The sequence below is a fragment of the Nyctibius grandis genome, chromosome 1 (assembly GCF_013368605.1).
Source record: "Nyctibius grandis isolate bNycGra1 chromosome 1, bNycGra1.pri, whole genome shotgun sequence".
NCBI lineage: Eukaryota > Metazoa > Chordata > Aves > Nyctibiiformes > Nyctibiidae > Nyctibius > Nyctibius grandis.
The window spans coordinates 27,344,901-27,358,040 of NC_090658.1; the positions used below are offsets into that span (position 1 = coordinate 27,344,901).

Genomic DNA, 13,140 nt, shown 5'->3' on the forward strand with positions numbered 1-13,140 from the left:
ATTTCTGTCTGTCTTAGTCTTGCAGTTCATCCAGACAAAATTAGAATTGCAACAGGACAGTTAGCTGGAGTGGATAAAGATGGAAGGGTAAGTAATAGAGCTGTTGAGCAGTAGTATCTTGTTTTGAAAATCAGGAAAAAGTGTTTTGTTTTTTTAATCTCATTATCACCTTCTGTTTGCAGTTTATTTTATGCACTGCATTTACTGAGGTATTTTGCTGTTTCTAAGGTAACAGCCTTTATCTCTAGCAAAAGACAGTAACAACTAAGCACTCAGCCATACATCAAAAGAGCAGAAGCTCATAAAGTCCTTTATCTGTGACACAGGAAACTCAATTTTAATTCTGCAAGTGAATGTGAAGCTTGTAATTGACTTATAAGGCCACATTACTTAAGTCACATTTCTTTCAATAAGTCTTCTCCCAGAGGAAAACAAGTCCCCAGTTCTGTGGGTCAGTGTACTCTTAAGGCTTCATGGAAGAGGAAACCAACTTTGAGAATTCATGGAAGGTGTGTCATGCTTTCCTACAAACTTGCTCATTTGGGAGCAAGTGTGTTTAAATGCTCTTGTCCCTGGCTGTTGGTGAACTCTGTCAGAATTTGAATAATTGGATTATCTTCATGAAGCAATAGACAGAGGAAAAAAGAGGGAGGAAAAAAAAGACAGATACTATGAGGTGTAGAAGCACGTGAAATATAACCCTTATTCAGAAGTTCAACTTAATTTCTTAATTTTGTAAGAAATTGGTGTGGGATTTTTTTGTATAGCTGTTATTTCCATTGAACATTTGTTGAGTCTCTTGTTAGGGCTGATTAGTTTGTTTTTCCATCAGTGGGATTATTTGTCACTTTCTATGGTGAATGCTGTCCTTAAGCCAACTTAATTCTCACTTTATTTATGATTGTTTCACATTTATGAAGCTAAGCTGGTTTGGGGGAGAGTACTTGTATGATATATAACCATGGAGGTTTTCATTGAGTGGTTGGTGATCGTTAGGGGACTTGGTGCACCAGGGTTTTTGGTTTGTTTGTTTGTTTGTTTGTTTTCCTACTTTATATGTTAGAAAAACAAGGTTTGATCATTATTTTCAGTTATTGCATAAGATTGCTAGGTCTGGGGTCTGAAATGCAAGATGACTCTTCCATTATTTGTTCAATGACTAAAATTGGGCAAAGATTCATTTTCACAGCTACCAAATGCCACTGTACTTAATTTCTTGCCTCGATGTCACTGCTGCCATGTTTGTGGCCCAGACACAGGGAGCAAGATTGTCTTGACTCTCACCTTTTGAGCTTCAAGATAACTATCCAGCAGCATCATTAGCACAGGTCATCCTGCATTTCAGTCTGCAGTTTGTAATTCAGGTAGCATCTTAACAAAACTTGACACCTGTATATGGTGCTTTCACTGTTGATAACGCTGTTTCTCCCATTGCTTTTTCACACAGCCTCTGCAGCCCCATGTTAGAGTATGGGACTCGGTGAGCCTGGCGACGCTGCAGGTTATCGGCCTCGGGACTTTTGAACGTGGAGTGGGGTGTTTGGATTTTTCAAAAGCGGTAAGATGGGTGCAATCACTTGGTGTGTTAAATAATTTATCCGGTGCTGTGGAAATGTAAATGGAAAGGAAGTCTCTGGAGATTTTTGTATGTGGTTGTCTAACTGATCCGTTTTGGTATTAAAAGTGTGTCAGTAAAGTTTTATGTATGCTTCATAAAACCAGCTGACAGTGAGCTAGCTGGAGAAACAGGAAATTGCACATGTAAAACTGTGGTAACAAACTATCACAGTGAATAAATAGCAGGCAAGAAGAGCCTTAACTAGAAATTGAAGTCTGTGCTGGGTTGGTGGTTTGGTTTTGTTTGTGAGGGGCTTGTTTTTTTTGTTTGGATGTTAAAAACAAGTTTGTTAGTGAGGTTCATGAAGACAAATTTTGGTGAGTTCTGACAGAAAGAGTAACTTCTACTTGCACAACTGGAGTAGGTTTTTATCTATCAACTGGAAATTAAAAAACACAGAATCACAGAATCACAGAATGTTAGGGATTGGAAGGGACCTCGAAAGATCATCTAGTCCAATCCCCCTGCCGGGGCAGGATTGCCTAGACCATATCACACAGGAATGCGTCCAGGCGGGTTTTGAATGTCTCCAGAGAAGGAGACTCCACAACCTCTCTGGGCAGCCTGTTCCAGTGTTCAGTCACCCTTACAGTAAAGAAGTTTTTCCTCAAATTTAAGTGGAAAACAAAACAAAACAAAACATTATCTTGTGCTATTTTTTTCCCAAGGAGTAATTTGTTCAATTTGTGCCTCTACTTTTACATAGAAAAAAAAAATAGAAGTCTTGTTACTGGGCCCACAGAGTTTATCAGAAAAATCAGTTGCACATGGAGATGTGCTACTTGGCATTGATAAAATTTTCATTCCAAATTGGCAGAGTTTATTTTTTGTAAAATATGTGTATATTTTAATCTTTAAGCTGCCTTTGTATTTTTGCCAAAGTACTAAGATATATCAAACCTCCTGAAAACCCAAGCTGTGATTCTTGCATCTCAGCAAGAAGAATTAGTGCGTGTAAAAAAAATAAAAAATGCAGAAAAATAATGTCTGCTGTATTTTGCTAATAGAGGAAGAGGTTCACAGGACAGCTGAGGTGGGAAGGAGTGTCTGGAGATCACCTCGTAGACTGTCCAGCTCACAGCAGGCTCAGCCAGAGCAGGCTGTGCAGGGCTGTGGTCCAGCTGGGTGTCTCCAAGGATGGAGACTCAACAGTCTCACTGGGCGACCTGTTGGAAAGAAATGCTTACACATTGAAATGTTGCTAAGTTAGTTGTATCTAAGTTTTGTCTTTCAGTAGATGTTTTTTTTTTTTCTTAAATAGAGAGTAGCATAAATAAAATAGAATAATGTGAGAGGAATACTGTCATTTCTGTCACTCTAACAAACCAATAAAACTTAGATAAATTTTTTTTCCAAGGTGAATAAGTACATGTTCCATCATTTTAAAAACAAAACAAACAAAAAAAAACACTAAGGAATTTTTGAGGACTAGATTTTAGTTTTTATTAGTTTGTTTTGCAACTGAAACTGATTTTGATACCTTATTAGAGTCTCACATGATTCCTCACTAGACTGAAATAGTGAATGTGCAGTATCTAGAACTGTGTTCTTACCACATAATTCCATTAACCCATGCAAGAGCTGTGCATATTGCCAATGCTGTCTTCAGGGTTTCTTTCCACTTAATGATTGACATGTGTATTTGCATATTGCTGCTCATAATGGTATTTGGGAATAAAAATTTCAGCCACATCTATTTTCATAATTTGTTAGAGAATGCGGTTGAACTGCAAGAATCAACTTTAAAATAAGACCTCCTCCAAATCTTTCTACAAATGTCCTTGAAACAAGTGGTTTGTGCAAGTATGTGTTGCTGTGAATAAGTATGTTTTTGTTCTAAGATTTTCTGTCTGCTCTTTTAATTCCCTATAGCCATATTTACCATTTTCTTGTAAAACTGTTCAAAATAAGCTGTTTCAGTTATTTAATACAGTAGATGCCAGTCCTGCTCTGTAAGCATCATTTTATTCAGAAAGTGTTACCTTTGCTGCAGTTTTGCCAACTACGTGATGAAACTGCTGGTACTTAATGCTCTATGAGGAACAAATGAGATGTGCTTACGAAATTTGATAAAGTGGTGTGTATGTGATGGTGACATTTAAGAAAAAAAAACCATAAGTGGAGGTGTCTGCCCTCTGACACCTGAGGAAAAACTAAATATTTGCAGAGTATAAAAAGGGAGAAACCTCTTTGCTACTTGCATAATATTGCAAACAAGAAAGGAAAAAAAAAAAAGACAACAGCAGCAAAAACAGACTAAAAGGGGAAGATTTGGTAGGATACTTTTAAAGCTTTCCTAGAGTATTATTTGAAGCATGGTAATTTTTTTGTGAGATCATGCAAAAATCTATGTCTGTCTTTAAGAGTAAAGGAGAATACCAGATATACTGAGCTTATAATTACTTTAAAAGGACTTGCTTAATTTATATTTGTACTTTGGTGGTTTTTTAAAATACTACTGCCCTGCCCTATTTCTAAACGGGGTATGATAATACTTCTTTTTTTCTTTTTTCCTTTAGGATTCTGGTACTCATTTGTGTGTAATTGATGACTCTAACGAGCATATGCTCACTGTGTGGGACTGGCAGAGGAAATCAAAAATAGCAGAAATAAAGGTAATTATTGCACACATTAATATTCTGAAATACAACTGGTTTTATTCCCATAAATACAACAGTTTGAGACACACATTTGATTTTACTTGGAAACTGCAACTGTTTAATACTGCTGGCTTGTGTAAGGGCACAAAACAAATGTTTTCTTAACTTATATATTGGAAGGGTTTTGAATATTGGAGTGCTTATAGTTACATTTTACTCATCCCTAAGAGCCAATCCAAATAAAGCAATTCTCTAATATTTTCATAATTTAAAAAAAAAAAACCTGGGAACTTTAAGAAACTGAAGTGATGATTCAGTCTGTAGTTTTTTATTTAAAAAAAAAAAAAAAAACAAAAACCACCAAACAACTTTTAGACATTCATTCTTTTAATTTTTGTCTGAATCGAGTTCCAGACATTGATTCTGGGTACGTGTGTCTCTTCTCATTTGAAGTCCATTAATACTTTTATAGATTCTTATCTTGTCTGCTTTCCTCTTTCTTTCATAACCTTCTAAATTTCTGATCTATGAGAAGTGTTAAGAGGTGTTGTGCTCAATGTTTGCGTAAAGTTGATTCCACTGGAAGCACCCAATCCAATAATAACTTGCTGTTGAAGTCCATATTTTGAGACATCTTGCTTTGCATTATGCAGTATTGATCAAGGAGATATTACATGGATGTGGAACTGAGTATTTTTTAATTTTTTCTAAGCATAAGTCAGCAGGTGGAATACTCTACAAGAATATATGTCTATATGGTTACAAACTTGCCATTTCAGATAACAAAATCAGGTTGGTTTGACCCATTTTCTTGAAATTATATTGACCAATACTAGTTTATTATATTATATTATATTATATTATATTATATTATATTATATTATATTATATTATATTATTATATTCTGTGAGTTTTAATGTAATTCTATATCAGTATTTTCATTTCCTTGTTGATATTTAATGTGAAGCTATTTGGTATATGCCTTGTATTTACCATTAGCTGTCATTTTTTGACTGTTTTCGCTCTTCAGGGAGTTTCTTGGTGTTTCAGAATTGGCTAAAAAAAAATTGGCAGGGACAGCTTGCCCTTCAGTACTTATTCATGTTTAAGACTTGATCTTGCAGTATCTTTAGCACCTTTCACAATAGGTGGTGTGAGCAGAGTTTCATCCCTTGAGCTAGGGTGCAAAATGGAAGCCTTTTCTCAGCTGAACTCGATTAAATTTTTCAGTCCTTAGTTTCTGTACCATTTGTGCATATAGCATAGGAGGAAACTGTGTGTGAGAAGCATAATTCAATAAATATGGCCATCAAGAAAAAATGAAACTTAGGAAGATTCTTTTCCTAAAATGAGCCAAAAATGGTGCTCCCACAGGTGCTGATTCAGCAGCACTCTTATGTATACTCCTTTAAAGCATGGGTTTAAATCCTGTAGAAGTAAATGCATTGATGCATTTACTTAAGTGTTTTGTAGAGTCATTGCCTCCAGGAGATTGTCTTCAAAGACAGTTTAGTTGAATATACATTATAAGTTAGATAAATGACCAGACAGTTTGTTACGTTTGTAAAATCTATTGATAAAGGATGAAATACTGAGGTGTTAGTAATTCAGTAACAGTATATGCAGCCAATACAAATACAAAGGTGGGACCCTGTGTTTCAGACTTTTGAGTTATGCAAGCTTCTTTTTTTAGTCTTTGTGAGGAGAAAAGGAGAGGAAGAAAGAACCCAAAGGAATTTTTATAGAATTTCAGGAGAATGATGGATATAATCCTGCTATGTTACCATTGTCTCACTTGCCTCTGTCACAGCTTTGTTATCCAGAATAGCAAACCAGTCTGTGTAAAAACTAAGCAGGGTTTTCAGCCCCAAAAAAGTGTCTTTTATACATCATTCACTTTCCATGGCAGAAGTCTTAGCTATTCCAGAGGGCAGAAGCTTTTGTGATTTAAAAAGCGAATGTAAAACCCTGACTTTTCTACTGAGGTTTTATAAGATCTCTTATGAGTGTAAAAAAATCAATATATATAAAATGATATGTGCAGTCATTCAGACAATTGATTTAGCACAGAACCCTTACAGGTTCTTTCAAGCATACAATGAGCTGTCTAGTTCCTCATATCTCTGTTCTGAAACTTGGGATTTTTTTGTGTTTTTCTAGTAGTTAATGCCCCATCTGAATAAATATTATTTCTGTTATTATTTCAGACTACAAATGAAGTTGTTCTTGCTGTAGAATTCCATCCAACTGATGCAAATACCATAATAACATGTGGCAAATCTCATATATTTTTCTGGACCTGGAGTGGCAATTCATTATCAAGAAAGCAAGGAATATTTGGGGTAAGAATGTCTTGATATCAGGTCAGTTTTAAATCAATGGAATGATCTGCTCACGCTTTCTATAAATTTGCTCTGCTCTTACCATGTACTGTTTGAGCGGAGAGGTAAATAAACAGAAAAGGTTAAACTCTGCTTATGTGTATGCAGGGTGTATGGGTGTGGATACATTATACTAATTACATAAAGAGTACAAGCAATTATCCCTTTCTTTTGCTTATTTTGTTTCAGAAATATGAAAAACCCAAATTTGTTCAGTGTTTGGCTTTTTTGGGAAATGGTGATGTGCTCACCGGAGACTCAGGTGGGATAATACTTATATGGGGCAAAACTACTGTAGAATCTACTCCAGGAAAAGGACCTAAAGGTAGGATACATTCACAGTTAATCGCAGATTTTAGATAGTCTGTAGAACACAAGCATAAAGGATTGCATTAGAAAAGGAATAGGGAAACAGGCCTGACTAAGGGTGTACACTTCCTCTTATAAACAGATGGTACTGAACTCTAAATCTCATGAATTTGCTGCCTTAATAGCAATCCAGAGTTTCTCAATAGTTAATGAAACTGTGCCTGAAGTGAATGAAAACTCCTTTATCTAAATGTTTTGCATTTAAAAAATGTGGAGTTAATCAGCTTTCCTTTCATCCTGTGATTTGAAAAAGGCTGTAAGACCAGTTTGAGGATTCACAGAATCACAGAATCACACAGAATCACAGAATGTTAGGGATTGGAAGGGACCTTGAAAGATCATCCAGTCCAGTCCCCCTGCCGGAGCAGGATTGCCTAGACCATATCACACAGGAACGCGTCCAGGCGGGTTTTGAATGTCTCCAGAGAAGGAGACTCCACAACCTCTCTGGGCAGCCTGTTCCAGTGTTCGGTCACCCTCACCGTAAAGAAGTTTTTCCTCATATTTAAGTGGAACCTCCTGTGTTCCAGCTTGCACCCATTGCCCCTTGTCCTGTCAAGGGATGTCACTGAGAAGAGCCTGGCTCCATCCTCTTGACACTTGCCCTTTACATATTTATAAACATTAATGAGGTCACCCCTCAGTCTCCTCTTCTCCAAACTAAAGAGACCCAGCTCCCTCAGCCCCTCCTCACAAGGGAGATGTTCCACTCCTTTAATCATCTTGGTGGCTCTGCGCTGGACTCTCTCTAGCAGTTCCCTGTCCTTCTTGAACTGAGGGACCCAGAACTGAACACAATATTCCAGATGCGGCCTCACCAGGGCAGAGTAGTAGTTCCTCAGGCTACCTTTGCCTCTTAAGGCTTATGTTGTACCATGCTTAGTTTCAGAGGAATACCATTAAGTGTTGAAGCTGATGTTAATAGGACTCCTGTGTGAAGGAAAAATATAATGCATAGTTGTACCAGTTACGCAAATAACAGTATCTGGTTTAGCAGATACTCGAGTCTTGGCTGTAAAATGTACTTTAAAATCCATCTTATGTGAAATTTGGGTTAAACTTACACTTTAGGGCAAAGCTTTTGTATAAAAGAAAGCAAAATTGCTTGTTACCCAACATATGCAGACCTGGCACAGTTGAGCCCTAAGGTAACTTATAAATTCAAGGATAATTTATTTTACTTGGCAGCTATTTCAAACACTCTGGTTTAAATTGGTATGCCAGGAAAACATTTATGTAAAAAGTAAATTTTTAACATTATGTCTGGTTTTGTAGGTAAATCTTTTTCTTGTCTTTCAAGCTAACTGCAGTGGAAAAGTAATTTTAACAAATTAGCTGATGGTTAATTTTGAAGTTCTTGTGCAAAAATAACCTTTTCCCAATATAATCTTAAAAGATGTCAAATAGAACATTTATTTATATTGGCTTAATTAAATATGGGATCTTTTAGTTGGTGTATCACATTAGATTGGTCACAAGACTTGATCTCAAACTTTTTTTCACAGTGTGAGAGCATACTGACTTGAACTGACTTGACCCATAGGCAGAGTCAGCAAAGTTAAGCTGGTATTTATTTGGGTGGTGTATTAGGCTTTTTCTGTGATTGCTATTTGAAAATATGGAAGCCTCAAAGCACCAGAGTTGCTTTTTTGAAAATATACTCTCCTACAGCAGTTCTTCTGACCTGAAGACTCGATTAGGATGCAGAAGGCTTCCTTTGCTACCTTTGTTGCTTAATTTTCTGATCTCTCTCTCATTCTTCGTAATGTTTTCCTTTGGGTAGACTGCTATATTGATAGATGCCAAATGCTGGTTAGCTATTTTTAAGTGAGGCAACATCCAGCGTTAGATACTAGGTTCATGCATCCTGGAAACTTCGCTATAAATAATTTGCTTTTTATTTCCATAAGACTATAGACAACAAGTCCTTGGAGTTTATTTTAATAAAATAACTTTAATTCTTTTCTAATAAATTCTTGCTAAATATTTATTGACTCTAAAGGACAGTTTCTCTTGCATCTGGAAAAACTCTGTTCCCTTGGATAGCAGAAAAACGACAGCATTTTGCACATTAGTTGTTCTTGCCTTCACAAGTTGTAGGACAATCAATCTCAAAAAAATTTCTGGTCAGAAAGGCAAGCCCTTTGTTTTATCTTTTTATCCTGTAAGAAAACACTACCACCTTGTGTTTGCAATACTAATGCAGTACTAATAGCCTGATGGTCCAAATGCAATTATTTATTATATGCTGTTACTTTATTGTTCTGCCAAGAGACACAGCTTCCTGTAAACCCCAGGTGAAAAAACAAGTAGTGTTCTGTATTATTTTCTTTTTGTGTGTGTAGGAGTATATCAGATAAGCAGACAAATGAAAGCTCACGATGGCAGTGTGTTCACACTCTGTCAAATGAGGAATGGGATGCTGCTAACAGGAGGTGGGAAAGACCGAAAGATCATCCTATGGGATCATGATTTGAATCCCGAAAGGGAAATTGAGGTAAGAAAGCAAGAGTGACAAGGAAATTTCCTCGAGCAAGGTTTTGACTAGCAAGACTGAGCCCTCCCCACCCTTTGGAGGATCAGTAGTTAGGATGATAGAATATCTTCTACTTACTGTCTTTTTAAGTGGATGACAATGTTTTATAATAAAAGTGTTTAAAGTTTCAGCCTATAAATGAACCTATATGAGGCTTCGATTCTTCTCTAAGTTGAACAGAAATTTTAAGATTTTTCTTTCCTCCAAACCCTTCCTTAGTTTCTTTTATTCATCCCTTTTTTGAGGATATTATTTAGTATTGCCTGTGTTTTTGTTAAGTTTACCTGTCTGGAGAAAGACAGTGTTACCAGCATTTGGGGGTTTTAATAGAATTTTTGACATAAGGCAATCAATCAGTAGGATACATATGGGTATTCTGTAAGAATTAATGATTAGTGAGCTATTTTGAGGAACTTCTTTTAACTTTATCCTAAGACAGGTGTTCAGTGAATATGTATGTCTTTATGATTTGGCTATATGGCAGTGCTAGGTAAATGGGGATGAACTGGAAAGAAATTGAACATTATGGATTTTACAATACCTTTTTTTTCCCTGATAATAAGATGACCTCCTGAAATAATGTATTGTTCTTAAACAGTTGTTCTATTAATGGTTTACTCCACGTACCTAGTGTCTGTTTATAGCAGCATTTTTTCCTTAACACGTGTGTCTAGTTCCATCTAGAGTTTGTTATTACCTTGAACCTAATATTGACCTTTAGAAAACATGGCTGAGAGTAAATAAGCATTGACTATCATATACAGCTCTGAGGCTTAAGTAACATACTCTATTCATATCAGTGTCTCTGTTTTCCTTTTGTTAATAATGTTATGTTAAATCTAATTTTTTATGTTGACAAATATTACCAGAACCCTGACACACAACTTTCTTGTGATTGCATTGATTTTCTATCTTGTGTGGCTAATAGTATAGTTAGTGTATTTTCTAAAGATAAATAATTTAGAAAACCAAACAAATGCACACAGTAAAATAAAGCAGTGTATTAGAATTCAAGCATGCAATAAACAAACTCAATAAAATTCGGAGTCATTGCATATGAACATTTAGTTAAGGCTAATCAGGAAGCATTATGAAAATCAGGAAGCATTTACTGTGTGCTACAAAGTTTTTTCTTATTTTTCACAATGTGTTTTGAAAATTAGACAGTAGCTATGTATTATTCCGATCCTTATATGATGAGTTGTAAGGTTGTGGAGTGCATTTGTTTAGTGTATTTGACACTTAAAAATCCATGTAATTTAATTTGTAATTTTTTTCCACTGAGACTTATTAAAATGGCATAATTGTGATCATTTTGGAGTGAGATCGTCTTGTATGTCTGTACTGAATAAATAAATGAAGTAGGTTTCAGGTCAAGTCCTGATCCAGTGTATACATGATTAGATTATTCCTTTTTACTGGGAGAACTGCAGTTCTGGTACTGTCGTTGTGCACTATTTGTGGCCTTCAAAAATAAGCACCTACCAAGATGTGTGATGTGGCTTTACAGATTTTTCTTTTCCTAGGTTCCTGACCAGTATGGAACAATCAGAGCAGTAGCAGAAGGAAAAGCAGATCAATTTTTAGTGGGTACTTCACGAAACTTTGTTTTGCGGGGAACATTTAACGATGGTTTCCTAGTAGAGGTGCAGGTGAGCACAACTGTTTTTAAACTGTAACCCAGAAAGGTAAAGGCTTTCCTTGCTGATGTGTTATTTTGAGAGAGTCTTTATTTTATTCATTGTTAAATCATATGTGCTTTCTTTCCAGGGACATACAGATGAACTGTGGGGACTGGCATCCCATCCTTTCAAAGACTTATTTTTAACATGTGCCCAAGATAGGCAAGTCTGTATGTGGAACTCTGTGGACCACACACTGGAATGGACCAGGCTGCTAGATGTATGTCAACCCTTTAACATTAAATATAAAGTTGGAAAATAGGAAAAAGCATTAATTTTCTAAAACACTCTTGTCCCATGTGATTGCAAGAGAAGCAAAAATCCTGTAGTTATGGCATTAAAAGCAGCTATTTGGAAGCTTTGATAAACTTAACCAGGCTCATCAGACATTGTGTAGACTGTAATCTGCTTACCATCGTCTGATGCCATTCTAACAATCCGAGTCAAATAAAACTCAGTCTTTTGTTCTTGTTAGAGTTTAACTTTTTTCCCAATTATTCAAACAATTTGAAGAAGATATCATACAAGCGTGAAAGGTTTGGCTTTAGAAGTCCTTCCTTACTGTCATTGTTCAGTTCATGTTTTGGCTAATTCTGTCCTAATATCCAACCAAAAATATCTTTTTTACAGAGAAATTTAGGCTTTTTACTTGCAAGAAGGTCGTGTAATCTCTGTCACTGATACATTAAAAGAAAATCCGTCGGAGGATTATAAGCACACTGCTAACTAATTAGTTTTTCACTGTGTCAGTTCACCTCAGGCTTTTAGCATAGCTTTGGTACAGGAGAGGTGTTTGACCATAGGGAAGCGAGCAGGTGAATGACCTGTCTGTGCCTTTCCGTTCAGGAACCGGGGCACTGTGCTGACTTCCATCCCAGTGGAGCAGTGGTCGCAATAGGAACGCACTCGGGCAGGTAAACACCTTTCGATTGAGTTGTGAAAGTTTAAAGGAGATGATTTGATATTAGGCGTCTTATATATTGGAATTCATATATGATTTGGTTTTCATTCTTTTTGCTTGAGGTTAAGTAGCCTAAAAAAGGTTGGGGGAAGAGGACAGATCTTTCTTACGTGGGTTAGATGAAGACAGAAGGATTATTTGACTGTTAATAGGCTGTTTTGTTTTTTTAACTACTCTTTCATGAAAGCCCAGATGTTGATTTTTTTTTTTTAAACTCTTTTTTTTCTGGGGGTTTCTGTGAGCGTTCCTTATTGGCTTTACCAAGTATCATATATTTTAGTATTGTGTGTAACATTAGTTTTTAAGACAGGTGCAGTACAGATCTTTCTCCTTCCCAAATCAAACAGACTTGCAATCTTCTAAATTGACATGGAAAGGCAAGTGAACAGGCTAGTATTTTGATTTTCGTGTAAGACAGAGTTCAACATGGCACATTGCTGCAATGAAGTGCTATTGAGCTGTTCACATTCATTCTTAAAGTGATTGCTGATTTGAAAACTATCAAAACACAGGCCAAATCCTTTAACTCAGACTTCTTTCAGTGGTTGAAAAAATTGGTTTTAATTCATATCCAAACTCTGGCTTGGTATCATCTCCCAAGAAAGGAGTCTCATGCAATGGATTTTTAGCAAGTAACAAAAGAAGAAAATGGGATATTCATAGCATTAGAAGGTGAGAGGAGAAGATAGTACATCTACTGGCATTTTTGTTCTTTTTTTCAGTTCTACCTCATGTTTGACAACTCCATGATAAAATAATGCTTAGTACATGTAAGAAAATTGGGGGGGGGGGGGGGGGTGGTGCGCGGCGTAATTTGTCTCCCAGAATTTTTTTTTTACGCCTAAAACCCATTTAAAGTTTTGTTCATGTTCAGCAGTTTTTAAAACTCCATCCTTTAACTTTCCTGGAAAAACTAAATGTTAAATACTTTTTAAGGACTTTTATTCTCCAAGATGAAGACGTAGTCTTCACTAAATTCATTAGCTATAACA

The 13,140-nt window shown here is 36.1% G+C and overlaps 1 protein-coding gene across 1 annotated transcript in view; it reads left to right on the forward strand.

Moving 5' to 3' along the window:
* EML4 (EMAP like 4) overlaps positions 1–13,140 on the forward strand; it is a 182,996-nt gene that overhangs the window by 149,355 nt on the left and 20,501 nt on the right. The window contains exons 10-18 of the mRNA XM_068398931.1: positions 18–87; positions 1,448–1,558; positions 4,138–4,233; positions 6,427–6,561; positions 6,790–6,925; positions 9,315–9,466; positions 11,032–11,157; positions 11,276–11,407; positions 12,034–12,101. Coding sequence (XP_068255032.1) covers positions 18–87; positions 1,448–1,558; positions 4,138–4,233; positions 6,427–6,561; positions 6,790–6,925; positions 9,315–9,466; positions 11,032–11,157; positions 11,276–11,407; positions 12,034–12,101 — 1,026 coding nt within the window. The remainder of the gene's footprint in view (positions 1–17; positions 88–1,447; positions 1,559–4,137; positions 4,234–6,426; positions 6,562–6,789; positions 6,926–9,314; positions 9,467–11,031; positions 11,158–11,275; positions 11,408–12,033; positions 12,102–13,140) is intronic.